This window comes from Takifugu flavidus, chromosome 7, assembly GCF_003711565.1.
Source record: "Takifugu flavidus isolate HTHZ2018 chromosome 7, ASM371156v2, whole genome shotgun sequence".
Lineage (NCBI taxonomy): Eukaryota > Metazoa > Chordata > Actinopteri > Tetraodontiformes > Tetraodontidae > Takifugu > Takifugu flavidus.
Window position 1 is genome coordinate 3541432 of NC_079526.1, and position 27878 is coordinate 3569309.

The 27878-nt window shown below is 44.5% G+C and overlaps 2 protein-coding genes across 9 annotated transcripts in view; one reads left to right on the top strand and one right to left on the bottom strand.

Annotated features, from left to right (window-relative positions):
- LOC130528806 (retinoschisin-like) lies at window positions 1–3842 on the top strand. The gene is made up of 7 exons (XM_057038533.1): window positions 1–211; window positions 639–710; window positions 1255–1280; window positions 1392–1593; window positions 2577–2718; window positions 2790–2985; window positions 3456–3842. Exons 2-7 carry the CDS (start codon window positions 656–658, stop codon window positions 3606–3608), a joined length of 774 nt encoding a protein of 257 aa, XP_056894513.1. The 5' UTR covers window positions 1–211; window positions 639–655; the 3' UTR covers window positions 3609–3842.
- LOC130528801 (cyclin-dependent kinase-like 5) overlaps window positions 3833–27878 on the bottom strand; it is a 25133-nt gene continuing 1087 nt past the window's right edge. For 4 of the 8 annotated variants that reach the window (XM_057038519.1, XM_057038517.1, XM_057038516.1 and 1 more), the window contains 18 exons: window positions 26514–26732; window positions 25289–25323; window positions 16407–16452; window positions 16180–16316; window positions 15976–16096; window positions 15113–15172; window positions 13668–13758; window positions 13396–13585; window positions 12120–12200; window positions 11327–11493; window positions 9756–10803; window positions 9292–9393; window positions 8826–8931; window positions 8157–8280; window positions 7979–8084; window positions 7670–7792; window positions 6510–6671; window positions 3833–6420 (listed from right to left, as the gene is read on the bottom strand). In XM_057038519.1, coding sequence (XP_056894499.1) covers window positions 6070–6420; window positions 6510–6671; window positions 7670–7792; window positions 7979–8084; window positions 8157–8280; window positions 8826–8931; window positions 9292–9393; window positions 9756–10803; window positions 11327–11493; window positions 12120–12200; window positions 13396–13585; window positions 13668–13758; window positions 15113–15172; window positions 15976–16096; window positions 16180–16316; window positions 16407–16452; window positions 25289–25323; window positions 26514–26577 — 3114 coding nt within the window. In that variant the 5' untranslated portion in view covers window positions 26578–26732 and the 3' untranslated portion in view covers window positions 3833–6069. Of the gene's footprint in view, window positions 6421–6509; window positions 6672–7607; window positions 7793–7978; window positions 8085–8156; window positions 8281–8825; window positions 8932–9291; window positions 9394–9755; window positions 10804–11326; window positions 11494–12119; window positions 12201–13395; window positions 13586–13667; window positions 13759–15112; window positions 15173–15975; window positions 16097–16179; window positions 16317–16406; window positions 16453–25288; window positions 25324–26513; window positions 26733–27878 lie in introns of those variants that run through there. The other 4 variants (XM_057038522.1, XM_057038520.1, XM_057038521.1 and 1 more) reach the window with 4 other exon arrangements.

Below are 27878 nucleotides of genomic sequence, written 5' to 3' on the forward strand. Positions count from 1 at the left end.
AATAGAGGGCAAGACATTCTCGGGTATTTCTAAGCTTTTCTGCCCACTGTTGTTAAATATACATTTTTGGAAAATCCTCTAAATGCCTTTTATATATAAGAATAAATTCTACCAGGGTTATCAAGATTCATATTAACAATATCTAACTTTATGTTAGGTAGAAGTGTTCAAGTTTGAATAAAGCTGGATTCCCTTATCTCTTTAGCAAAAGGTGAACAAATACACTCCTACCAAGAAAGGAAAACCTTGTGTCATTGTTGACATTTGTCCTATTGTCAACACAGCACAACAAAGAGTAATATTGATTAGTTATTTATGTTAATAAATGCTGAGAGTTGTGAGCGGCTTGATTCTTTGACTGGGTGCATCACTTTCTTGTCATTAACATTGTTGCTTACATTGTAGACATGGGCTTCAGTTTCATATTGATATACATTACCACACTGATGTGACCTGAATATGGACCATAACCAAGAAGATGTTCAGCTTTAACAATTAAAATAAATGGTTTCCAGCACAGGATTACACCCAGAAGACATAAGGAAGATGTCTAAAGCCCAAACATTGTATTGGATAAAGCCACCTTGGTCTGCTGGATTACTGTAATCTACTAACGTGCACATACTCTGTCATTCCAGAGCGACTGAAGAGGAGGATGGAGGGCACCGCTCGATGTGCTGCTGTGCTGTTCTTACTTCTGATATGTCAGGGTAGGTCATACTGATCAACACGCAGGGTCATTATTTTATGGCAAACAAAAGTCTTGTCAGTCACCATTTTAAACAAACGATAACTCTTTAGCCCGTTAGACTGAAAATCTACTTTGATGTCATCGTCATGAATAGGTAAAGCATAACATTTACTTTGGCATTAAAGTTCTGTAATTTTTGACTATATTTTCAGGGAAAACCTGTTTTTAGCTGCTCTCTAACCACATGTTTCTGGCTAGTCTTTATTTGCAGCATCATAACAGGCTGCATTCTCAGCTGTAATTCTCTTTAATTTAACATGTTAATTTCTTATAAGTAAATAATTTAAATTCACTGGTAATTGAAATGAATGCATCAGTGACATTCACCTATGTATGTATATATTTTTCCTAAATTTAACATCAGATGTGTATTTTTTAAAAACACATACCTTTAGACATAGATTTAACAATAAATGAGATATATGTTTCTGTTTGGTTTTCGGCTCTTATATTTAATGTTACTATCTGCTTTCACATTTTGCACATCTGTCCATGTGGTGCAGCACTGATCACTGTTCACTCTCAGCAGGTAAGAGCCCAGTAAAGGACCTAAAAGGAGTCTCAACTGGCCTTTGTTGGCTTTCTTTCTTTTTTGGTTGACTGTTTAAACAAGCTGCAAATAAAGCTGCGTGTTTTTCAGGAGGAGGAGGCCGTCCAGGAGGAAGAACTGCAGGAGGAGGAGCAGGAGGTGGAAACATGGACAGGGAGCGTTAAAGCCTGCACCTGTGACTGCGAATCTGCTGAATCACCCACACGCAACCCTGCCACCGGCGCTCAGCCCGTCCTGCTGACCTCACCGTCTCCCCCACCGCCAAAGGCTCATCTACTCCACTGCATGCCAGGTGAGCTAGCGTGTCACAGGCCAGGTTTAAAACCCTTAATGATGAGCAGCCTTCCATCCCCAGGTTACAGCTGGTGTGACTGCAGCCAGCAGATGGTTCCATCCTAGACTGCTCTCCACCTCATCTGGGGCTTTTTCTCTGATCTCATTACTACGATTTTTTGCAATTAAATCAAAGCCCTCTAATCGAAATCATGTTTTGTTTTGTTTTTACTTCTGTTAAACTTCCTGTTTAATTAAGTGAAAAATCTCTGATGCATCTGGGCCAAATTAGTGGGTTTGGATGTGGATTTTTAAGTGGATTAAAAAAAAACAACAAGAAAAACAAACAAATGATTAAAGAAATTTTACATGAAGCAGGGCCCCACCTACCGTAGTTCTCCTTTCCATCGATTCACCAAGGTGCTGAAATACCTCCCAGGTTTTGCTCCGTGTTGACAAGACAACATAATTGCCCCTGATTTGTCTATCGTCTCTCCCAGCACATCCCAAGAGAGCTCTGATGCCTGCAGAGGTCATTTAAGTACAATGTCATGTAAAAAAAAAAAAAAACTATAAGAGCTTTGTGACATGTGGAAATTCTGCTCAAACACTTATATTTGTTATAGAACATGTAATGTATGGTGCATTCACAAATGAGGCTTCTCGGGCCTGTAACTGGATTGGGTAACTGGTGACACCTCCAGTTGATGAGTGCTTCCTAGAACAAACCAAAAACCAGACTGGACCCTTAAATCACCTCATTGTGGGGGGGGATTTAAACTGACTATTCTAGTGGATGTACTGTATCTGTGGATGAGAGGTAAGAACACACACATAAAGATAATCTCATTAGTGGTGCAGGAATGTGATGATCAGATTAGGGATCTAAAATTAGGGCCCGTCCCCTAATGACATGATACTGGACAGAGCAGCACTCATCACATGAGGTGTTTTACTTTGATGAGTTGCTAAAATGCTCATTCGTTGCCTCATTCTCTTCAGAGTGTCCCTATCACAGAGCTCTGGGCTTCGAGGCTGGATCTGTGACATCAGACCAGATCAGCTGCTCCAACCAGGACCAGTATGGCGGCTGGTATTCCTCCTGGATGCCGGAAAAGGCCCGCCTCAACAACCAAGGTTTCGGGTATGCTGCAACCCCCCCCTTCCCCAGTAAATATAACACAATGACCACATGTTGATGTATTTGTTGTACAGGTGCGCATGGCTCTCCAAGTTTAACGACCAGTACCAGTGGTTCCAGATTGACCTGAAGGAGACAGGGGTTGTGTCAGGAATCCTCACCCAGGGTCGCTGTGACGCCGATGAATGGATCACCAAGTACAGCGTTCTGTATCGCTCGGTGGAAACCCTCAACTGGATCTACTATAAAGACCAGACCGGAAACAACAGAGTAAGGACACACAACACCAGCTCTGCTCACTGAGTAACAAGGTGTTCTGACTGCTTTACCCAAGTGCCGTCCCGTTTCCATGGCATCAGAGCTACAGCAGGGGCAACTCAATGGAAACAGTTTTTTATTCATAGTAAGCTGTGTGCGACTGGCCAGTGTGCAAGCTGTGGTGACCAGTACACAGCGCATACTTGCACGCGTATTCCAGATTAAATCCCATTTAATTGATATTTACCTTGTAAAGTCTATTTATGGGGGAAAGTTGCACTTTTACCAACCTGGTTCATCAGCACATCTACATTTACCTCAAGTTGGATATTTGTACAGTAGAAATCCTGCTTGCTGATTCCATACTTGCTTCATTGCATTGTTTGTTTTTTTTAAATTCCTGATTCATTGGAGGGAAACTGAACGTTATGAGGATCCACATTATTGGCTGTGGTTTAAGGCTAATTTCTCTCTCTCTGCAGGTCTTCTATGGGAACTCCGACCGCTCCTCCACCGTCCAGAACCTGCTGCGCCCTCCCATCGTGGCCCGCTACATCCGCCTGCTGCCGCTGGGCTGGCACACCCGCATCGCCATGAGGATGGAGCTGCTCTTGTGCATGAACAAGTGCACCTGAGGTGTCCTCAGGTGTTCTGGCCCCTCACTCTGCACTCTGACCCCGCCAGGCTGTCGGTTGCCAAAAAAAGGAACATTAGCTCACAACTCATCCCTCCCTCGCCATCCCCACATTTAGTCGACTTTGATGTGTTTGCAGCGTCCGTCAATGAAGTACTCGAAGATTTGACTGTAAAAAAAATCATAAATTGGGGAGCAAATCAGCGAATCAGTATAATAAAAAGATCAAATCAGATGTGTTTATTTCAGATTTATTATTACAGTTGTAAACATGGATATTCTAGAGTCGTTACGCATTCATTTGTGGGTTTATGCTTCCATGTTAAGTGATCTGCTGAGGAATAAAGAGCAGATTAACACTGACTATATGCTACTAATTTGAGTAAGAAAAGCACAAATGTAATACTTTGATTCAACACGTGATAAACATCTTGTGTTTTATATCTTACCAAACAGGTAGTCACACATCAGTATTAATATAATACACAGTGCTCCTACAGTTACACAATAACGCAAAGAGGGTAATGTGTCAGTTACAAAGTGCGCACAGTCTTTACACACACGACGCACAATATAACCCAGTCATGTGACCGTGGGAGCATCTCCAAGTGAGGAAGAATTTACCAATCAGAGCAATATTGCTGAGCCGTCGCTTCAAAGTGCAACACAAACCCCACTGAGGGGTTCCCTTCCTGCACCATGGGGGTTGGAGGGGTGGGGTGGGGGGCATCCTGCCTCAAAGGTGCCTCAGTGTGTGCAAGCAGTGGGAAATACATGAGTGCAGTGATTCCCCACAAACACTAGAGAGCAGGTACAACTTCTGACGATACAGGACAGGAATGAGGTGACAAAACATGGAGCATCAGGTGAAACCGGATCATCTGAACTTTGCTATGCTAATGAGCACAATCATGATTTATTTAAGCGTTGCCTTCGTTTTTTTACTCAAAGAAGTTTTGGAATACAAGGATTTGATATATGGGTGGTTGTGATTTACAACCACCACTGAATAGTTTTGAATTATCTCTAAAATCTGGAACCATTTAGATGTAAAAACAATTATGATATTTTAATACATGTGTAGTGTATATATTGCGTAACTTGTTGAGTAGTAATTGATGGTCCTGGTCCTGCTCAAGGTTTCTTCCTGTTAAAGGGGAGCTTTTCCTTGCCACTGTTGCTTGTTGGGGGTCAGGCCCTGGAATACAAGTTTGATTGTAACAGACGCTATATAAATAAAGATTGATTGATTGGTCTATTTTTCTCAACGTAAAATATGGAGAAATGTACACAAAACAAAACAATGAATTGCTTTTTACACAATTATGGACATGAAAAGCTGGGAATCACTGAACTTGTACATCCAGAATGGCTTTATGTTCCAATAGCTGCTGCAAAAATTACATTTACTTACAAAAACACAAAAATATGGACATGGAGAAAGTTTTTTTTTTTTTTTTTTACAGCAGTTACATCTCATTAAAATATTTGGATGTATCTGTAGTTTTCCTAAACTGATTAAACATGAAGAACCATTTGAGAGCTAAAAGGAAAGGCAAAGCCCCCCATTTAGTTTTATCCTTCACAAACAATGGGGGAAAAAATCCACAAAAATCTTGACACTTAATTTATCATGTTTTTTATATTAATTTTCAGAACAGATTTCTACCTAAACTCTAGAGTAAGTAGCAGTTTTTCTTATAATAAACTTCCACTACTTAATAATAAGTGGGATTATCAGGATTATCGGTGCCAAAAAGTGATTCAGAGCCACCTGAATCACGAGTAATTCTTGGCGGTGTCCTACAGAGGGCGCTATAACTCTGGGGTTCTGTTCTGTTTTTCTCTTTTTTAATGGCACCACAGTGGCTAAAATGGCAGCAGAAGAAAGGAGCGTTTGGATAAAACAACATGTAAATCCAACCTCCACAGAACGCGTGTGCCGACAGATAAATACATAAATAAATAAATAGAAAATTAATCTGAACACCCCAACATCTGGATGCAGCGTGACAGCACACCCAAAGGCCTCACAGTCGAGAGATGAATGAGATGTGGGATACATTTACAGTTTCTATTGTTACAACTGATAAACTTTACTTGTTCAGAATGCCTTACATAGCCTGAAGAAAATACTACGCAGTAATATGTACTATATTTTCATACTGAATTCAAACAAAAATACTTAAATACACTCAATATCTACACATTATCTATTTATATATATATTTTAAACTGCAATATATTCATTATATAATACAAATTATAACCAGAATTACAGAAGTAGCATTATAAAGTCTATCAAACATGGAAGATTTTTTCTTTTTAAAAAAAGAAGACATAAAATGGCCTTTGCAAGTTTAACGACAAGTTTTGGTACCTGTGTGTGTGTGTGTGTGTGTGTGTGTGTGTGTGTTGTAAGGGTGTTGGAGCAAAACTAGCGAGGACTGAAGAGTGATGGATCACAGAGCTGTTTCTTTCAGGTCATTGAGGTTTGGCAGACGAGACCTGGAGGGGCGTCCGAAGCCGTGCCCGTTCTGGCCCCCCTTTATGCTCATCTGCTCTGGGTAGGGGTTGCCCTCTGGTCGTCCAAGGGCCGACGTGTGCCAGCCCGACTCCAGCTGCGTGTATGCCGCCTGACGGCTCTTGAGCTGGGGCGTGCTGACTCCTGAGTGAGTGCGGCTCTCTGTGAATCCGCCCTGAGCAGAGGCTGGATTAGGCAGCGGCTGGTAGTGCATGTCAGGGGGTGCGGCCTGACTGGAGGAGGAGGAGGTGAGGTGTAGGAGCTTACGCAGAGACTTCAGGGGTTGACTCTGAGAGGGTCAGCACACAAGGTCACGCAACCTTAAACAATAACAATCTCAGTAATAAAAGGCAAAGCTTCAGGGTGGCGGAGACTCACCGGGGAGTGGGAATCGGACAGTTTCTCATGCGGCCAGTCCTTGGCCTGGTCCCGCTCTTTATCCCGGTCTCTGCTTTTACTACGGGTCCTGTGTCGACTGCTTTGGTGTCCGGACGACCTGGAGGACTTCTGGATGACGGCGTCCGCCCCGTCGCCGGGAACCTTTTTCACACGCGGGAGATGGACGCCACGTCATTACTCACACGCTGAGGCCCGACAAACACCGACCGGACCCAGGAAATACATTTTCATTCACTTCCATTAAGACTTGTGTGCAAATCATGTGCGTGTATCATGCAAGCCGATCCATGCGTTTCATGTATTGTCCTGCACAGTCGGAATTCTGCTGATTAAGAGGCGGCTGTGCGGTATAGTCCTAACCTACTAAAGAAGTAAATAACATGCATTTTATGTCGGAAACCTGAAACCACCTCTCACACAGGAAGCAGACGACACAACCCCCTTTTGTCGTCCAGTCACAGTCACTGAATCCGACTGTTGATGCAGCAAACACTAACTTGGAGTTTCGCAGCTTAAATCCTCCTGGCCAGATTGTGTTTATTTGTGTGCCGTCATCAGTTGTAGCCCTCTCGCAGCATCTTAACCAACTGTCATCTATAAATAGGAGTGCGGAGAGACACACATGTGCGGCTTGTGAGGCTGCTGCCGAGGAGTCAGGCAGTTAAAACGTGTTGCATTTGAAACCTCCCCCTTGATCAATACACTATAATTGAGCCCCAGGATTAGAAGCGCTTTGAGGGGGCGTCCGGGCCGATGGAGGCAGTATCAAATGAGTATATAAATAACCCAAGCCATGTGTTAAACCACATCCCGAACACACTCATTCATCCTCAGCTCATAATCAGAGACATGCTGTTAGGCCTGTGGTTGAAAATCAGGAAACCAGCCAGATCCATTGAACTCTTTAAATTGACAAAGCCTATTTTCTCACTTGTCATTTGCTCCCTTTTTTTTTTCTTCTTTATTTTCAATTGTGATGGAGACGCTCCTGTACAGATGGATCTGTCTGGGTCATATTAGCCCTCCCCCAAAACCAAGAATATAAATTAGAGTCTTGATGAATGTTAATGTTAATACATGCAATGTCCGGTGGTACATGGAGGTTGGAGGTGAGCAGGAGAGTGTAGAACAGCATGTACCATGGAAGAGGACACTATAGGGAGGGCTCTCACTGAGGACCTATGCTTTATGCTATTCTTTGGGCTAAACAGAGGGAAAAGAGATTTCTTGGTGGCAGGGGGCCTTCCTTCAGGGACCTGCATCTGCAATACAGAGGATCGTGATTCATGGCAGGGAGACACGATGGACAAACACAGAAAATGACTTCATATTTCTGCAAATGTGGCAAAGATTCGCAAGCAGGAGATTTAGTATGCAGAGAGGGTATACGGTACAGTGGGCATGAACTAATGCATTCAGACCCAACTGACAAGCACTTGGGAAGTTACCATTTGGCTTTTTTTCTTTTTCTTCTTAATGGCTCTGAAGAAACCCTGCTTTTCTTTTTCTTTGGATGGCTCTGAGGGGTTCAACACCACCGTGTCCGGGCCAGTCCTTTAAGTAAAGCAGACGGGGGTTAGAAGGTAAAAAGGCGCCTGATAGATTTAAGTGTAATTGGGTAATCACCAGGGGTCGAATCCCGGCTGACGTTTGGAGTGGTTTGTCAATCTGGTTCCGTCGGAGGACAAACCAGAATCTCGGCTCTGACCTCTGCTGTCATGAAAAGAGTTGTCTGGCCGGGGAGAAGGAACTGTTCAACAAACACAACATATCTTCAGGAAAAGCTGGATAAAATAGGAAAACTCAGTTTTGCTGGTTCTATCCAGCAAACAGGAAACAGCATGTAAACATCCAGGACATCCAAAGACAAATTTGTGCTAAACTTTTGCCTATAATAGAGCTTAAGTAGTCTTAAGAGGCCCATTCATTTTTTGTTTGCTGTAAAGTGCAGTCAGACGAAGGTCATTTAGATCTTATCTCTGTACAATCAGCTTTAACAAGTTGCTATTTGCAAGTTTCTAGGATTGCCAAAACAATATAATCAAGAGGTGAAAATATTCCAATTTTTCCCTAGTTTATCTGTTCCTTGTTTCTTGTTTGGGGGGTTTTAAGGGGCGAAAATCAACTAAAAGTAGAGAAATCGTGTTTCCCACGTCAACAAACAATCTGATTCATTAATTCAAATTTTTGTCAATAAATGAAAGGAAAGTCAGGAATCAAATGAACGTCGCAATTAACCTTCAGTCACTGGAATTTTTTGCAAGAAATAAAAGAAATAGTGATATAAACGCTGACCTCTGTAGAAGCTGCCCACCCTCCTCGGCATGGATTCGCTGTAGATGTTGCGGTTCTCTTTCGAGGAGCCCCCATCTTCTGTTTGCTGGTCGTGATACAAGCCCACCTGAGCCACGACAGGGGAGACAGATAAACTAAAGTGTTCCTGAAACGCCAGTCAGTAAGTAATTCCTGCTCATCGAAGAGGACAAGAAAAGGAAAGTTAGCCATACTGATATTGACATACTGTCACTGTCAAGGCTAGAAACAAATTTCGCAATCTAGCAAGAAATGTGACAAGCTGCACCGCTCTATGCTACGTAGTAACATTAAAAGAGAAGCAAAGCACACGGAAAATGAGGCATCTGATGCGCAGAGACAGAGGAAGAGGGAGAGAACGGTTCACGGCAGCAGCATCCGCCCACATCCAGTCTACCGAGAGTGCGGGTGTGGGTGGGGAATGGTGGGTGCAGGCAGAATGTCGGACCTCGCTTTTTTGCCGCTGTGTGTGAAAAGACGCAGTGTTGTCCCTTGTGGAGTCCCTTATTGGGGGTCTGCTGTGGGTGACCTCAGTGGGTGTCTGCTCGCTCTGTTAATGAAGACATGATGAAGCATGACATGAGCTCAGCATTGCAGCAGACATACACATGTGCACTATGCCTATATATATATACTGTGTATATATATATATATATATATAGCATACATATGTATAAAGAGTACACAAATATGCTGATACTGTCATTACTGTACATCCTTAATACAATCTACAGGCTTGCTGTCATTCATGAGACGCAGCTGTGGTTATCTTAATCCTGCATTCCTCTGGGAGGCTAAAGTTAGATAGACGGTTATCCAACACAACCTGGTGTGGGCATTTGATATGAATAGATCGTGTGGGTTGAGGCTTTCCCGATGGTTGGGGAGGAGTGTAACAGGCTGCTGACTGACCCTGCTCATGTCTTCTTCTCTGGAGGAGCCTCCAGAGTGGCGGGGCAGCGTGCGATGCTGCAGCTGCGGAGAGAGCAGCTGGAGGCTGCTGGCTCTGGTAGGCAAGCCCTGCCCGACTGCCAGCCCCTCCTCCGCCCCGTGTGTCCGCTGGTGGTCTCTCCGTACGTACATGGAGTGGCGATGGGGCCGCTGCTGGGAGGAGAAGGGGCTGGTGTACCCCTGACCGTAAGACAGAGGGTCACGTGGCGATGACAGCGAGTGAGCGTGGCTCCTCTCAATGCCGCTGTCTCCGGGGTCCAGGCCGTCTGGCGATTTGGCCTCCTCCGAGGCCTTCAGACGGATTGAGGAGCGCCTGTGGGACGAGTCCAGCGTGTTGCTCTCTCTGTCCGAACGCGTATTTCCTCTGCCGCCACCGCCGCCGCCAAGTCCCAGTCTGTCCATGCGGCGGGCTGCGGGGCTGCTTGGAGCCGTGAGGTCCAGACAACTTGAAGGAAAATAGCGAGATGTGGGTTCGTCCGCGTAAAGGTGCACGTCGTTTAAATTCCCCACCGACTTGGCGTCGCTGAGCGTTCCGTAGCTCTTGGACAAGTTCAAATAGGCAAACTTAGCAGATGGCGTGGAGCTGTGGGCTTCCATGTAGGCGTGGCGACTGTGTTTGTCACCCGACTGAAGCGTGCTGGTCTTCCCCTCCACAAAGGAATGGCGATTCTGCTGCGAGCGGAAGTTGGAGTTGAGGTACTTGGCTCCCGGGCCGTCGGGAACCTTCGACCCCAGGTTCAAGTCAAAGTCGCACTTGCTCTTGGCTTCACCGGGGCTGAGCAGATGAGGCAGGTTGCTGCTGGCCAGGTCCATGCTGCACGAGGTGGAGTGGTTGTAGATCTGCGGCTGGTAGTTCTTCGGATGCAGCGTGGGACTGAGATTAATCGCCGCCGTGATGCTGCCGTTGAGGAACCCCTCGGTGTTGGGGTGGAGGTCTTCGTGTCGAGGCAGGCTGGAACATTCTCTGCTGCTCGAGCGGTGACCTCCTGAGCTCTTCCCCCCGTGGCTCCTGAGCAGGACAGAACCACACCGTGTTGGTATATCACAACAATAAACGTAACAGCTAAGCAGTTTTATCATTCATGGTATGTTAGAGGTGATAACCTTGACCACTAGGATCAATCCCAAAGCCCAGCTTAAAGCTGTGATATGTGACTAAAGGACCAATGAAGTAATATCAAAACTGAGTATAGCTGTAATATAAATAATAGATTAACCGGCAAATAAAACAGTAGAACATTTTTGATTGAGATGTGCTCCGCAAAGATAATAAAATAGATCTAACAGTGTGAAATCTTGTTTCTGTTAGCATATCACAATGAAATATCACATTTCCCTACATATTTCCAAAATATAATATAATGTGTGAATATTTGACAGTCCTTTATATAACAGAGATGCTATCAAAGCTGCATCTGAATCTCCTAACAATCATGAAACACAAAAGTGCTGCTACGCTGGCAGAAGAAAGCTGTGTCATTTACACTTATAAAATACACTGGTTTACACATCGGTGACAGTGGGATGGTGACCTGCTGGGGGTGGTGTTGTCTCCATGGTGAGGTTTTCTCTTGGAGGAGCGCACAGGTGTGGGTGTGGGTGGGCCGGACCGTTCCACCAGCCGCAGGGTCTGGAAGGCGTGGTGATTCAAGCACTGCTCCGTGAGAAAGCGCTCTGTCGGGTTCAGCAGCAGCAGGTTCTAACACATGAGAAGAACAGAGAAGGAGCCCCTGAGTGCACCAGGCAACCTGAGCACCCGGACAGCAAACAGGCCAAAACGCTCCTTAAACTCTGTCTCCTCCCATTATCTAACACGCCACAAGACCGATACAGGGAATTGGTCGACATCAAACCTAACAATGACCACCCTTCCTGTAAAAACCCATGAAGATCACAAGAAAAACATCAAAACACAGAGGTTGTTCTTTGGAATAAACACGATACTCTTGGCGAGTCCCATGTTAGCAATTAGCAAAGAGTCTGTGAAGTTAACCGCTTAAATAACGGAGAAATGCCTGTCCTCGCTAAAGTCGGGTGCGAGATGACATTATGTCAGCAGTGAGTCATTATCTACTGGGAGAAGTGCAAGTGCACCAGCACAGCCCACATTCTTGACATGGAGCGCCTGAATCCAGTGCAGACACGGCAATAACAGCATAGTGAAGGAACCAAGTGTTGCTGAAGCAGTCACGATGGAAAACACATGATAATGATGCAAAAAGAAAACCCACAACAGACTTGTTATGGATGCAAAGTGTTAATGTCATGTTGGAGAAAATGCTAGAAAAATATCGGCCTCTGCAGAGCGGCGCCCGTGCGTCCTACCTTCAGCAGATCCAGGAGGCCTCCACCGATGATCCCCAGGTATCGTCTCTCCAGGGTCTGATGGTGATTCACTGCAGGAAACTACAACAGGGCAACGTGCAGGGTTAACACGTCATTAACAGAAACTGCAGCTGTCTAATGATCTACGCCTTGATGTTGTCCAATGTAGGATTCTGATCTGATCACCTCATAGGTAGCATGAGGTGACCACAGAATAACACTAGAAGAATTCAAAAATCTTCAGCAATTGTTAAATTGAGTAATGTTTTGTATGAGGGACAGCTGCTGAATATCATACATTTAAATACTTTAAAGAAAGAAATCTGATGATGATGCTGATGATGATGATGATGATGAGGAGGAGGAGGAGGAGGAGGAGGAGGAGGAGGAGGAGGAGGAGGAGCCTCCTTCGGTCAGATATATATTTTGAGTATTGTAAACATGTATTTTCCAAAAGTGACAAAAATATAGGACATCATAATATAACAGTAATTAATTTCAGGTTAAATTGGGTTTTCCTGTCTCTCATATGAACCTGGTCATGCAAACCTGGACTAATGTGGCAACTGTAACCATCTTGCTGTGATCCAGATTAAGACTCATGGGCGCTGAACTAGTGCAGGCCGCCGGATCTAAAACCCATTTTGACCAAACAGACCTTGGTTATTGATAAAACGTCACATCAGAGATGACAATCAAAAGGTATCGTTCCCTGCCAAACACTGGCATCGTCCTGAAGGACTATGGCTGATCTCCATAGCAACCTATTATTCGCTATACAAAGAGTTTGAAACAGTCATTTTCCAAATCAAAGAAACTCCAGGGCTGTACAGCGTTTCTGATGTGATCGGAGGATTGACACTCCAAAACGATCGTGCGATATCTCGTATCCCACGCTTTATACACGCCTTCCTGGTTTCATCTTTTATTCGGAAAATCACCGCCATCAAAATGATGTATTGTAAAGTACGAGCCGCAGCTTAGCAGCTGCAGCAGCAAGCGAATTTCCTTTTCTTGCGCGTGTGACACCAGCCTGATTTATCACAGCCTTCCTTCGCAGAGAACACGGGATTCATGATAAACGATGAGTCATTGTGATCCAATCAGTCACGGCACAGCAAATTCAGCCAGTACCACGAAAAGGAAAAAGAACAGCCGAGTGCGTAGAGACATAACAAGGAGTGAAAATAAATAAAGGAAGGAGAGGAGAAGGTCGGGAGGGAGGGCAGACGTGAAAGCGGCGTGGAAACGGAGGGATCGGGGTAAGGAACATTACCCTCAGCCCGTGGAAGCGGGGGTTATTATAGAAGAGCTTCATCTGTTCTGATGGTAGGGGGCCCAACACTTTCTGGATGGTAAAGAGCTGGTCGATCTCGCTTTCTCCCGGGAACAGAGGCTGCCCGTCGCTCAGCTCTCCTAATATGCAGCCCACTGACCACATGTCCACCGCCTTTCCATACGGAGCCCTGGAAGCAAATGTTTGAGGCGGGATGTTAGAAAGAGCTGCATTGAGTAAGACGGATACGGTCGTTAAGGTAGCAGCCATACCCGAGCAGGAGCTCTGGAGAGCGGTACCATCTAGTGGCCACGTACTCGGTGTAATTAGCATCAGTTCCCTCTGAGAGACTGCGCGCGAAGCCTGGCAACGGAACACACAGGAAGCAACACGGTCTAATGAGGAAGTTTTCATAGGCTCTACATGCTGAGACACCAAAAATGATATTCACCAGGGACCTCTCTGGTTGCTCATTATGATTCAGTGGCAAGTGTTACTCTTGGAGAAGCACCTTGAGCACCTAAAGGAGCCATGATGTGGCTAAAAGCAGCATCATCATTGATGCAGGGTGCTCTGGAATGGTCAGAGGATCTGTACTGGGATGTTAGTCCCCCATTGATGGGGTGCAGTTTTCAACTGGTTTATGGTGGCCATATAGAAGTCACCACTAATGGACAACAAATTTCCCCAGGTTGTCCCATTTTATCAAAGCGAAGCTTGTAAACACTATTTCTAGCTTGTGCTGTCAATCACGACATCCCAGAAGCACAATAACCCAAAACAGCTGAATTGTGATGGATCTTCCTTTATTTGGGGAGAATATTAACCCACCAGAGAGGGATTGAGCAGCTTTGCTCCAATTTTAATGAACTCACATGTAATTTACAGCAGTTGTAATTTTTTTTAAACAAATTGTGATGTGTTATAACTCCTACTACTAATATGAGGACTAGTTTTGATTTCATAAGAATACCTCTTTATTACAGTTTGCAAATGTTAATCAGTCTTTGAGAAATTTAGATTATTTGTCATATTAAATATATTACAAGTGCCTATATTTGTGAACAAATGTGTTTGTGTTTTCTTCTAGAATCGGCCCATACGTCTACATATGTAAATACTGTATATACTGTATATGCTGCTTGAAAAGATCACTTTGATCTCCTGACTATTGGGGAGGGAATAAATGTCCCACAAATATAACAAAACTCAAAAAGCAAAGCGGACACTGTCACCACATGCAGCCATTCACACGTTCATGCAATTCTAAAAATAATCAGCTCAATTGATCTGGAATGCCTTTAACTTAAGCGATCTCTTAGAAATCCCCTTAACCCTCCACGGCGGCGTCTGTTTGACTGCCACCGAACAAACAGCAGGTCTCTCACTACAGATTGCCCACATTGTTTGTTTTTCATTTCCCCCTGTTTGGTCCTGGTGCTTCCAGACTGAAACCAAGCTTGATGGAGCTCCTGGTTTCCAACACATTTCATTAATTGAAATGTGGGAAGACTTCCCAGCAGCAGCCTGAGAACCAGCAGAGAGGGCTGCATGCAATCTTTAGATAACAGATGAAGCCTGGCTGCTGCCCCTCTGAAGGACTGGCTTCAGCCAAATATAGCCTCTGTTGAAAATATTCCTTTTACATCACAGCTTTGGCTGTTTTGCCTCCCTTCTTTCAGCCCTCACAGTGTCAGTGTTTGATAGGTTCACTCACCAAAGTCACACAATTTGAGAACATCGTCAGAGCTGATGAGAAGGTTTTCGGGCTTTATGTCTGAGGAGAAGAACAAGACGTGAGCAGGTGAAGGTCTTCATCCGCTACGCTAAAATCCTTCTTTTCTTATGGTATTCTTATTTATGACTGAAAAAAATAAACATTTCAATGAGCAGCATTGGCATGAAAATAGCAGATCATCTGTTCTTCCCTCTATGTAGACTTTTATAATCTATATTATACGCCACCGCCACAGATTTGACATCGATACAGCAGCAGGATGGAACAGGAAAAATCGAGAAGTGACCAATGAATTGATGTCACATAGTATCAATATGATGTCACATAGTATCAATATGATAGAGGTAATTAGAAGTAAAAGAACACTGAGTTTCTAGTTCTATAGCCTTACTTTAATGTATTCCTAGAGAATTGATTTAAATGGGAGATTTATATCACACGCATTTACCAGATACATCCTATTATTCATTAATGGCTTTCACATTTACCGATTTTTTTTTTCATTCAAGTTTAAGAGATCATGTCAAATCAAACTGTACTGTTGAAAGTTGCCCGACTGTAAAGATATGTGGAACGTACTATGACTTCCTCCATATCATCCTTGAAAACGCTGTCATATGTGAGCCAGGAAATACCAGAAGCCATTTGGATGCCTTTTCAAAAGCAGTGCCAAAAGCTCACACAGGCCATCTGGTCGACTGTTCCACAGACACTACTTTGCCCCAAAGCCCACATCTCGAATGTCAGAAGTGCTACTCTTTCACTTCTATATATTTTATGGATTGTTTTCAATGAGTCCACCAGCGAGGACGGTGTAAAAAGCATGGAAATAGTGATTTTACCCCGGTGGACTATGTCGTGCTTGTGGCACCAGTGAATTGCTCTGATTAGCTGGTAGATGTAGCTGCGCGCTTTGTCGGTTGGTACGCCATTTGGCAACTCCTCCAGCAGCTCCAGCATGTTCTGAGATCAAAACAAGCGTCAGAAAAGCCCAAGATGGACAGTTATATTGCATAAAAACAGCCGTGACCTGAGTCAAAACATACCTTCTCCACATACTCAAAGACGAGGTAGAGCTTCCCTCGTCTGCGGAAGGCCTCCTTCAGCTCCACGATGTTCTCCTGCTTGAGGGTGCGGAGCATCTTAAGCTCCCGCAGCGTGGTTTCCTTAACCTCCTCATTTTCTGCGTGAAAGTGAGAAGAAAACGAGATCAGAAACGACATAAAGATGGCCAAGGATTGAGCGGTGAAGGCCCCTGATGGCCACGTCTCACCTTCACTGTCCTTAAATTTCTTAATGGCCACAATTTCATTGGTCTCCTGTGATTAAAAAAACAACAAAAAACACACACAGTGAGAAATCAATTAGCAAATTGATCCTGTAATCCAAGAGATTCATGATAAAGATACCAGCTTTGCACCTTTCAGCCCCTAATCATCTTGGATAACAGGAAATCAACACACAATGACAGTATGTTTCTATGATGGTATAATATAGTTTATAGATCTGGAATATTTCACAGCTCACCAGAGAAAATGAGAAACTAGGGCATGAAAGTTTATATTGTTTAAACTGAAAATACTCATTAGAATGTCAGATCTCTTCACCCACTTATCAGGTAAGAAACGCCCAGACTTCCCTCACCCCAGACGCTTCCTCCAGCTCTTCCAGGAGGATTCCGAGGTGCTCCCAGGACAGCTGAGAGACACGGTCTCTCCAGCGTGCCCTTGGTCTCATTTGGAGCCTCCTCCTGGTTGGACATGCCTGGAACACCACCTGAGGGCATTCGGAAAAAGTGCCCGAGCCATCTCAACTGACTCCTCTCCTGTCCCATCTGCTTCACACTCCGCTGACCCCCCCCCCCCCCCATTCCAGGACAGGCTGAAGGTCCTTAATGAGCCAACCAGCAGAGCATCGTCTGCAGAAAGCAGAGATGAAACCCTGTGGTTCCCAAACTGGACTCCCTCCCACTCCTGGCTTCACCTACAGATTCTGTCTATAGAAATTATGGACAGAATGGGTTACAAAAAGCAGCCCTGCTGGAGTCCAACACGCACCAGAACCAGGTCTGACTTCCTGCCAGCCAGGGGAACCAAGCTCCTGCTCCAGAGAACGAGCAGCCCTTAGCACATGGCCCCCGGCCCCATACTGGTGGAGCACCCCGTCAGCATACCCAGAGGGACACGGACGACGCCTTTCCAGCCCAACAAAACACATGTTGACATTATAGAAATGTTCTAAAATGTTGATTAGTCGTTGATGAGTTAAGATTGAATGTGTTTCGCCACTCCTCAGCGACAGTTATGTCTTGTGTGAAACACACATATAGTAGTTTATTCTGACATCAGAGACTTTTTTCAAAAATCCGATTGACCAAGAAAAGACCCGTTGGACACTGTGGCGCACACAGAAGGAAGCTATTTGGCCTACTTTTCAAAGTTGAAAGGACGTGTGACCAGACCACATTACAGATTAATCCTACTGACGGATGAATCAACAACAGCCATGAACACCGACTAAACCCAAGTATTGATTGTGTAAATGAGTAAATATGACAACCAAATATTGACTATAGCTCTTTTTTCACCATCCTCATGACATGTGTGTCTAATATATAGAAAATGTATTTACAGGCGAGGAGGAGAGCAAACAAACCAGATCGTGCCTACATGAAGTAAAAGAACGCCCCAGCAACAGCCCCGTTTCTCATCATGTCCTAGTTAGGCCTGGTATTTCTGCCGATGGCTCAGAGCTGTGCTCCAGTTTTCCCCTCTCAGGAAGCCAAAGGCAGCATCGCACCACTCCGACGTGGATGGTAGCGAACAGTGAGGCGTCGACCCAGCACAGAGGAAGACGAGATGACTCACAGCGCAGTCAGCTCCATCAGCAGCACTGCAAACATGCAGAGGTACAGCCGCAGAGGAAGCAGGGGACGGCTGCAGGGAGCAAATTAAAGAAACTGATTGAAATAAAAGACCAAGGTCTCGTTGGCTTCATTGTGGATTCAGGGCCGTGGTCTCGGCTCTCTGGAGGAAGCTCCGATTTATCTGACGGACAATAAAGATGCCATGTGGCATCAAAGAGAAGAACAAGACTGTTCTTCCTCTAGGACACCAGCACCCTCATCATACCTTCTCTAAATAATGACCAAAGTTCTCCACTACAACTCCAGACACCTCAGTTCGCCTGACAGGAATCTTTGCTCTACTTCACAGCACATTAACCCGGTAATTTCACTTCCAGTTATTTCAGCTTCAAATGAAAGCCCCACAGACGACTCCGGGGCATCAGACGCGGGGATAAATATCCTGCGTTTGTTTTTGTTTCTTTAGGTAAATACAGCAGTTGACCTTATGTCTCTGTCTGCAGGCATCAGTGTTGGAAACTAGCTGCTCTCACTTGTTGCCTGTTGGATTAAACTCTCTGGGAGTTCACATGTGATGATGGACCAAAAGATATCATCCTGGACGCAAACGTGGATTTCATTTCGTGACCGCTGTCAATCTCTAATGCTTCGTGGAAATTGAGAATTATTGTCAGAGGTCCAGTAAACATAATGGTATTTATATCCAATCTGGATGAAAAATGAGGTAAACAGAAGGTAAATTGCGGAGTGCTGTTTGCCAGAGATGCCAACCTGCGACGGGGAAACGGTGCGTTCAGGGACATCTGTTAATCAAATCAAAGCTTTCTGAAAACTGAAAACAAAGGGCAAATCCCGAGGGTCTTTTTTACACGCAGCAGTCTCTGCAGTGACAGTCTTCTCTCTGCTGCCCTGGCGAGTATCGCTCAACAGAGAGCTGCTGAGTCAGCACTTAAACCTTTTAGCGTTAAACGCTACAGCGGCAACATCCCTGCAGGTCACTGACGGCACTGCCTGTGATACTCCAGCCGGGATCGGAGTTTAAGGAGCAAAAAACTATTAAAGGAGAGAAGGGAAACTGCATTATTGTCAGTAGTGTACTTTGCTAACTGCATTAAACACGTAATTTTGCTTAAAAGACTTGAAGAAGACTCTACTAAAAGTCATTTGCAGTCTGCTAGGAAGTCATTTCCAATTCCATCATTTCCAGAATCAATTAGCAACGGTAACAGTCAGTCCCAGTCTGATGGATCCATCGGGGTCCGTTACCACCTCACGGTGGTTAAAATGGGGGGCAGGAAGAGTGAGTGTGACAAAGATTGGAGACAGTTGGGAGAGCCCAAAGTTGTTTTTAATTATTATTTCAAAAACAGGGGCCATTTGTGTGGACCCTTTTTTTTAACTTATATGCAAAGACTTGAAACTCGTGACGAGATGGTCTTTAGTCCGATGACTTAAACTATCCTTCACCTCTCAGGGGACAGCGATGGCTTCAGCCGTCAAACAAGAAGCATTTGTCCCTTTTGATCTGCCTCGCTTTTTCCAGCTCCTGATCGGACCACATAGAGGAGAACTCTACTCAAGGTGACCCATTTAAACCAGTGTGAAAGTACTTTTCCTCTCCTGTCCCAGTTTCTGATCAGTTGGTGTAAAAATAACTGTTCCTTTCAAAGAGGGGGAGGAGATTTATTTCTCTCCTCTATACAAATTTAGATGTTACTGACAGCCACTCAGCTAATGTAGGATGAGGGCAAATTTAAGTATAATTCAGTAGAAAGTGCAATCACACAACTCCAAAATGAGGTTGGAGCAATGTTTGAATAAAACTATTTGGAAAGTGTATATTTAAACTAAACTAAGAACAATAGATTAAGGTGTGACAGTACGACAAGTGCTCTTAAAATGGCAAAGAGCTTTTTTAAATCCAGTCACTGGAACACAGAGCGCTATGGGCATTTAACAAACCAAAGGCTCCGCCAGAAGCGGTCCAAGTATTATGTAATGTGTTTCCAGCAGATAGCAGAACTCTTCAGTGTAGCGACACGTTGGATTATTAAATTAAACATCAATCCACCCCTCAGAACAGAAATATAAGAGATTTGAAGCTGAACCGGTAGTTTGGGGCTATGTTATTCCCAGAAAACCATAGTTATTGGCATCACAACAGGTGTTACGTGTTTTTTTCCACGTTGGACAGCACATGGGGTGTTGTGCGTCCAGCAATCGCGACCACTGTTTCTTCGTATCCAGGTCAAAAACAGCCCCTTTATGGCGCTCCACAGCCAGTTCTGTCGTGTGTCTGCCCCTTGCAGCCTGCAGCCTTTCTTTAGATATGAGTTCGATTACAATACAGGCTGTAGCTCAGTCACAGGGTGCATCAATCCTCTTATCAAGCTCTCAGCAGTCAGTGCAGCATCGTGCTAACAGCAACATGTTCAGTTGTCGAGCTACACAAGTTATTTAAGGCAGCATGTCGTTGAAAATAGCAACATTGTTTGTAATGAGATACATGGTTGTAAGACACCACCTTATTAACAAAAACACTTGATCCAAACTGTAACGTTTAAATGATCTACGTGGACATGTTGGGTGTTCTGTCGATTAGGCACTTAAAGCCATCAATAACCATAATTTAAATTTTATAATTAATTGTCAAATACAGCGGTTATTTAAGGAGAAAATACCACTAATCTGCTTGTAGAAACTCATTTCTAGCTGTGTCTGAAGCCGGGGAGCCGCCGCCGCAGCATATGTGCAGAACACGCTAACTCATGCAACATTCACGAGGAAAGCGTAGAAACATTTGTGCCTTTTTCCTCGGCTGAGCACGTTTAGTGGGGATGGCACTGTGCTGGCATCTGCCGTCGGTGCTCAGGGGTTCTGTGAGCGTGAACCCTGCCAGGAAGACACAACCCTGCGCCATGATGGCGCTGTCAGCAGTTCTCACCAGAGGAACTTTGCATCCGCGTAGACGAGCGTCGGCGTCTACCACACACTGTACGTGCGCAGTCATTAGATAATGATCAATGAGGGGAAATTAACAGAAGGTCACCAGCTTTTCTCTCGACGCCTGTGATAAAACATCTACAAACGGGAGGATTCAGCATGGCTGAACCAGGATGCACTCGCTGGTGAGATCACGTATGTGTGCTCACAGACTACAGCGCAGCCAAGAAAAATATTTCTGTACTGTCAACACGCTAATGGGATCCATTCATGCGCTATGCGATGAAGCCGAATCGGTGAGGTGGTAATGAGCTTGCAGACTGTCAACAAAAACAAACATGGGATGGGATAAATAGGGGGGAGATGGTGTACAGCTCATCTGTGGGACTCGTCGTTTTCATTGGGAAGGTTTTTAGAAGAGCCCTCACACACACACACACACACACACCTGCCATGACGTCTGTGCTGCAGGCGTCATATGCAACTGTGAAACAAGGAACCTTCTCTGATAGTTTCATGCTGTTTGCTTTCTCAGTGATGCGAACTGAATTTGAACTTGAAAATGGATCAATGTGAAAATGGATGGCGGCTTTATAAATAGCCACATTCCTTATGACGTTTAGGACTTTAGGAATACAAATGTAAAGCTGTTTTCCCAATCGTATGAGTGAGAAGTGAGGAGGCAGAGGCCTGACACTGTCAGTGTTTCACCTTCCTGTAGTCATAGTGACCAGGGAAATCTAGAGGGTATCGCTGCGCCTTTTCTGCATTCCTCAGAGGTGTTCGTGCCTAAATAAACACTCCCCCTGGCTATGTTTGCCATCCCTCTTCTGCATTTATCATACTGCTACTTGCTAAAGCCACATGCAAGTTTATCCAGGATTTAAATTAGCAACTAGAGAGTCTTTGTGTTTGACTTACTTCAGATGAAAGGATCAGCCAGAGATCAGAGCGTTTCCATAGTATGTCAACAGGTCCCACAGATGAGTGGGAAGTCTTATTGTTCTGGCCAATCACTGATAAAGCCAGAGCCCATACATGCTTTGATTTTTAATTATTTTATTGTATCTTTCTTAACATATATAATGCAGTATACTCATTTGGATCAGGCTTATTGGGTGAGAACCACAGACTATATACAGAAAACACAGGGAAAAATATACAGATTCTCATCTGTGACACAGAAACACAAGATAAAGTGCTGACCTTTGCTCACATAAAGTATCCAGTGTTCAGGTTCAGATTCCTACCAGTTGTAATGACATGAGAAGAATGTTGTATGTTTTTCAATAACAACGTTGCCACGGGAACAATAAAGCCACATTTATTGTTGTCTCGCTAATGTGACCAACTCTGCCCTTTAACATGTCAGTGAACTCATGGTCAACCTGAAGCAAACATACAGGGTGGATTCCTCTCCCGATACTCACACACACTCACACACACTCTCTCACACACACACACACACGTATCGTCAACAAAGATTACAACGTTTGCAGTGCAACTGCAACAGAGCTGAATTAGCAACAACAGGCGCATAATTACAGAATAAAAACCACTGCCCATGACTGGTTCATTTATTTCACCACCCACCAATTCATCAACAAATTCCCAAAGTGTGAAACTTAACCACTGCAGATGGGCACGTTTGGCCTTCGGGTCTTTTTTTGGGGGCTAATTAATCCTGTTAAACACATGTACTGTACAAACCAATTTGAGGGGCGTGCCTCCGGTGATCAGACTGTCCCCCAGGCATGAGCAGCTGCGAGTGTGCGCCACTTGTTACAAACAACAGCCTTTTCCCCAGGTCAGCCAAGACTTCCCTCCCCATTGTCACAGCGCCAATGAATCCTTGTAAGTCAACACGTGGCGCCGCACGTTTGTGACTGGGTGCCCGCGTCCTTGTGCATGCGCGTGTAATTATGCAGCGCATTCAAGTTTGAAAAAAAAAAACACGTTGGCTTATTCAAACCGACAATACAATATCTCCCAGATGGCACTGGTCCACATGGTTTGGCAGAAAGCGAATTCCTCCTCTCCCGCTTTCATATGCTCAGTTATAAAGTTACCAGATGATCCAAATGCAGCTGCCGAGTCGTCTGTCTCTTATTCCTCATCAGGGTCACGAAGGGGCTTCTGAAACCCAAAGAATCAGCACACCATCTGCAACCACCTCAGTTGGGAACAGCATCTCCTGTCAACCTGGCCATGACGGCACTGCGTTGCCATAGCTACCAAGTGTTCGCTTAATTGTTGCAAATTTGATTAGATCTTTATTTTATGTAGTTTATGTATATATTCAATAATATTGGAGGGTGTCCTGGCAATCCCCTGCCTAACTCTCCTTCTATTGCTTTTTAAAGTCACATATAAATAAAAGGTTCTTAGAGTGGGCGGATTGTTCCTTTAATGAACTGAAGTTCTGACTGAGGAGACTTCCTGTCTTACGCCTCAGGTTGCTAGTGACATGTTTGTTGCAGAAGTGGTTTTTGTCATATCAATCGAAAAAAGGGCACCAAATATAAGGTTTTCACAGTAAACAAACACATTATAAAAGCCAGGGCAGCGCTTAACATCTTGAAATAGAATGTTAATTGTTGAAACTCCATGTTAACTGACAGTAGCCCACGAGGAGAGATACTCACAGAAAGCTGCTGATAGAATAAATCAGGCTAACGGGTAAAATATTCTGTTAAGATTCAAAGCTTCTCATTGTCTACATATTTCATCACTGCAACGACAGATACCTGTACACTAGGGACAGAGTTTAAAACCAGTCCTGGTTGACCGTGACCTTTGGCCTCTGTGCTGCAATGAAAACGATCATGAGTGTGTCATTGTGAAAGTCGCCATCCCGCCTACTACCAGAGCCCAACTTAAAAGCCAGCATTCACGATGGCGTGAGGCTGCTGCGCTGCACATGGCATCATGGGCGATGTGAACAGTCAGAGTGCTGGTAACGCAGGGAGACACATGCTGGTATTGAAATAGGCACAGTCATGGTTAATCACATGTGGCACACATTAGCGTCATCCAACATGGAGGAGAAGAGTCTGGTATTGGCAGGACGCTCCGTTATTACATGTAAAATACCACACAAGGGGACTCTAAACTGCTAAGTATCACACATTAGCGGGAATACTTCCCGCTTTTCACGCGGTAACTGAAATGCATCATAGTTGTTCCAAACTGGAGCTGGTCAGAGCTCAATAACTGTGCTAATGAAATATACAATTGTGAAGTTTTGTTAGTAGCCCCATTGTTGGTTCTCTTTCTGTGTACTAGTGCATATTAAAACAGGTGAAATTAAGCCATGTGGGCTTAATGTAATGCCAATGCACCAAAGGAAATAAAAGGGGAAGAAAAGCATTGTTGTTAGTGGATTATAAAACTGAATTTCTCAACAACATCCTTCTGGCTGAAAAATCTATATTTAATTCTCGACCAACTGCTCAGACAAAACCTTCAGACGCCGCTCGCCTCTGCACGTATTATGGATTCTTGTGATTGTGACGACGCTGACAGATTTTCACACAAACAGCGGGCGCAACGTTACAAACAGAGCAGCAGCCCCTGCCCGTCTGTTGCGCCGAGCAAACCTAGGTCCATCGATGTAAAAAATGGACACGTCGGCATTCACAGCTGCATTCGCTGCCAGGATCAATCGGTCTGAGGGAGATGGGCCGGTAATTACGGGCCGTGACTCCAGCCAGCGACAAAGCTGTGTGTATTTTTTGCTCGCTTTGCTCCACATCACACCTGGCCTGTTGTCTTTTCCACTTCTCACATTAGAAACATGGCCGACGGAGCAACAAAATAAAATAGAGCCGCTGATGCAGTTCGCAGCGTACTAAAGGCAAATGAAGAGCAACTGTGTATCTGCGCAAGTAGGAGGCGGTTAGTCTCTCCTATTCATGCTGGACGGCTGTCAAATTATGCTGCATCTTTATCCTTAAATGGACCGAGCTGACAAGGCTCTTGCTGAGGTGTGTGTCAAGTGCTTTTCGTACATGTTTGCTTGTTTTAGCACGCTTATCGTCACGCAGAAAAATGCCCTCTGGCAATGGCTATGTCATGAAAACATATGGACATAAATTCATATGTCAGATTTGCAGTGTTGGACAAACATTAAATGCACTGGTGATCCAGCGTGTCATCACCAGTGTTCAGGGTGGAATACAACGTCAGATCAATATCACTACGAGCAAAAGTCACATGGACATGAGGTTGAATGAAAATCCACGAACAAGTCATAAACTCCAACCATGTTTTGGTGGGGTTTTAGATGGGTGAGACGAGTCTAAATGGCGTCTCATGTGATTGTGTGAAAAGGAAAAAGATCTTACCTTGTGACGACACTTCAAAACAACACCGTAAGCACCTGAAAAAGACGGCAACTTTAGCCACGACAGCAATGCTGAGCCCTCCAAACATCACGTTTGCCTCAAGTGCAGTGCTACATGAAATACCCTCCATCACACAGGACGGGCAAGTGGGGTATCTAGTGTCCTGCCCAACTACAGCCAGACAAGAGGCTACAGCAATTTAATTTCATGACTTTTTGATGAAGTAAAGGAGTTTTTTAAGAGGATTTTTTATCAAAATGCATCCCATATGTTCCCATGAATTAGATAAGTCATCTGCCAATAAGAAAGGACAGGTGGCTCGGAAAGTAGGACACAAGTGTTGGCAAGCTAATGAACTTCTGATGTTATCGACCCTGGCAATCAGTCTCACACACACACACACACACACACACACACACACACACACACGCGCCTCAGGGTTCAAGCTGGACATGCATATGATGAATTGCTCCATGTCCTTACACCAACACGTTGCCAGACTATTGTCAAAAAGCTAATTTAATATAGATCCATATATTAGGCACAACACATGTTCTTGTTCTTCAGCTTAACAGACCAACTGACTGTGGGACCATAAAGTGTATAATAACATGGTTAAATATATAAACTATGAAGGAAAAAAAAACCCAAAAAGTTCAGAACCGCATTAGCTCTTAAGCTTCTGTGTATGTCCAGCATGTTTAAACAGTTCAGAATGATTGATGAAATCGGCTGACCGCAGGTTCGTTGAGGTCAAATCCATAATGCTGGATTACGTGGTGCGTTTGATGGCGCGGGTCTGCAACAGCATGTGACTGAGCCACATAAGTGAGTTTAGATGTCACTTTCTTTAAGACCAGCTCATCCTAAGGCAGGAGCCTCTGTAAGTCTTCAAAATCCATCAAGCCGCCGTTTACATGCACTATAAAATGCCTATAATGTGGGACTCAGAGGGTGGAACTAGGACAAGGGGGTAGCTACACCTCAGGGCCTTTGCCTTTGTATCAACTGAGGCTTTTAAGAAAAGAGTGTTGAGAAAAGCTGAAAAATAAATACGAAAGACGCCGCGCTAACGTTGCTGCTGACCAATGTTTTAATGACACCAATAAGAATCTGACCTTGGGCATCTTCTGTAGTGTGTTGGGCATAACAAAGCGGGGTGAAAGCACCACTCTGTTCTCTCAGGAAACTCTGGGGCCAGTTTGCAGGGGCGGGAAACACTTACCTTCACCCACGATCCCAAGGACTTCAAATTTATTCATCACATCACCGATGTTGGGGTTCTTCATGAAGTCAAAAGGATTGTCGAATGAGGTGGCTCAGGCACAGGGGGTCCGGCTACAGGATGGCATGAGGGGGCCCCGAGCTGCTGGCTCCTGAGGGACTTGCGCCAGATGTAAGCCATAATGTCCAACACATGATTGCTTCCTTGGCTCGTTCTTACCTGCACAAAGGTACAAAAGGCGCCTAAATTCTAATTTTATTGATGATACAATGTAAAATCTGCTGCGGGTGTCAGTCTTTGTTTGAGTCGTCCCGCTGGTGCCACCCCTGCATCCTCCTATTTACAGGAAGTCTTAATGTAAACACCTGCAAGAGGCTGTGTGACAAATCCAGATCATAAAGGATTATTTGTCAGCCTTGAAAAGAAGCTTGGTGCAACTTTTAGGAAAAACAGCACCACTCCATCTTTTAACAGGATCAAAGCGTCTCCGCTGCCATCCACACACACACGCACACACACACACACACATGCACACACTTTTTATTCTTGTTGAATCAGATAAGACTCCAGATACCAAGGAGCTACGTAGCCTACTCACACTCGCGGTCTCCTACGGTGCTGTGGGCACAGGAGCTGCTCATCAGTATGCAAAACCTCAGCACCAAAATAAACTCTGTCTCCCTGAGTGCTCGAAGCTGCTGTGTGGTCTATTACTCCTTTATCTTAGTCAGCCAAACACCATCCACAGAGGTAAACTGATAGCAAGCGTGGGTAAAGTCAGGGAAGATGATACCAGACTTAAAGATTATCACCAAATGCCAGAGAGAAAATGCCTCGGGCCATCTTACGAAAACACAAGTGTCCACCCTCTCCTCATTCCACATCCTACATGCAAGGGACAGAATCTTGTTGTTTCCAAGAATTGACGAAAACTGCCTGGGTTGGGTAGTAAAACCCACAGTCTATAAAGAACGAAGATGAGGATCGCATACTTTCTCGCCATAAACAGAATGACTCATGCTTTTTAATGGCCACACTGTGAGGAATTCATATAGGTCCTTTACAGCTCCACATATGACTGGTGCACTGTCGTCAGTTCCAGGGCGGTGTTTACCATTAAATGCACTAAAAACCACAACAGCTGCCCAATATTAAGACTTATTATTAACACATTTCCTTTTACTAAAACAGGTATTACCTGTTATATGGTATATACATTTGCTGCTGTTAGTTCAGTAGTTGTCAAATCTTGTCCAGCAGCAAATTACACAGTCAAATTGCTATCAAATAAGTGTGTTCGTGTGTATGTGCGTGCATGCGTGTGTGTGTGTGTGTGTGTGCGTGTTACCACTGCCCACAGAATGA

Excerpts from the sequence above, each read along its gene's own strand:
- LOC130528806 (XM_057038533.1), top strand. The coding sequence starts at position 656 with ATGGAGGGCACCGCTCGATGTGCTGCTGTGCTGTTCTTACTTCTGATA. Across the intron at positions 1,594-2,576 it reads TCTACTCCACTGCATGCCAG|AGTGTCCCTATCACAGAGCT; the intron begins GTGAGCTAGCGT and ends CATTCTCTTCAG. Across the intron at positions 2,719-2,789 it reads CTCAACAACCAAGGTTTCGG|GTGCGCATGGCTCTCCAAGT; the intron begins GTATGCTGCAAC and ends TTTGTTGTACAG.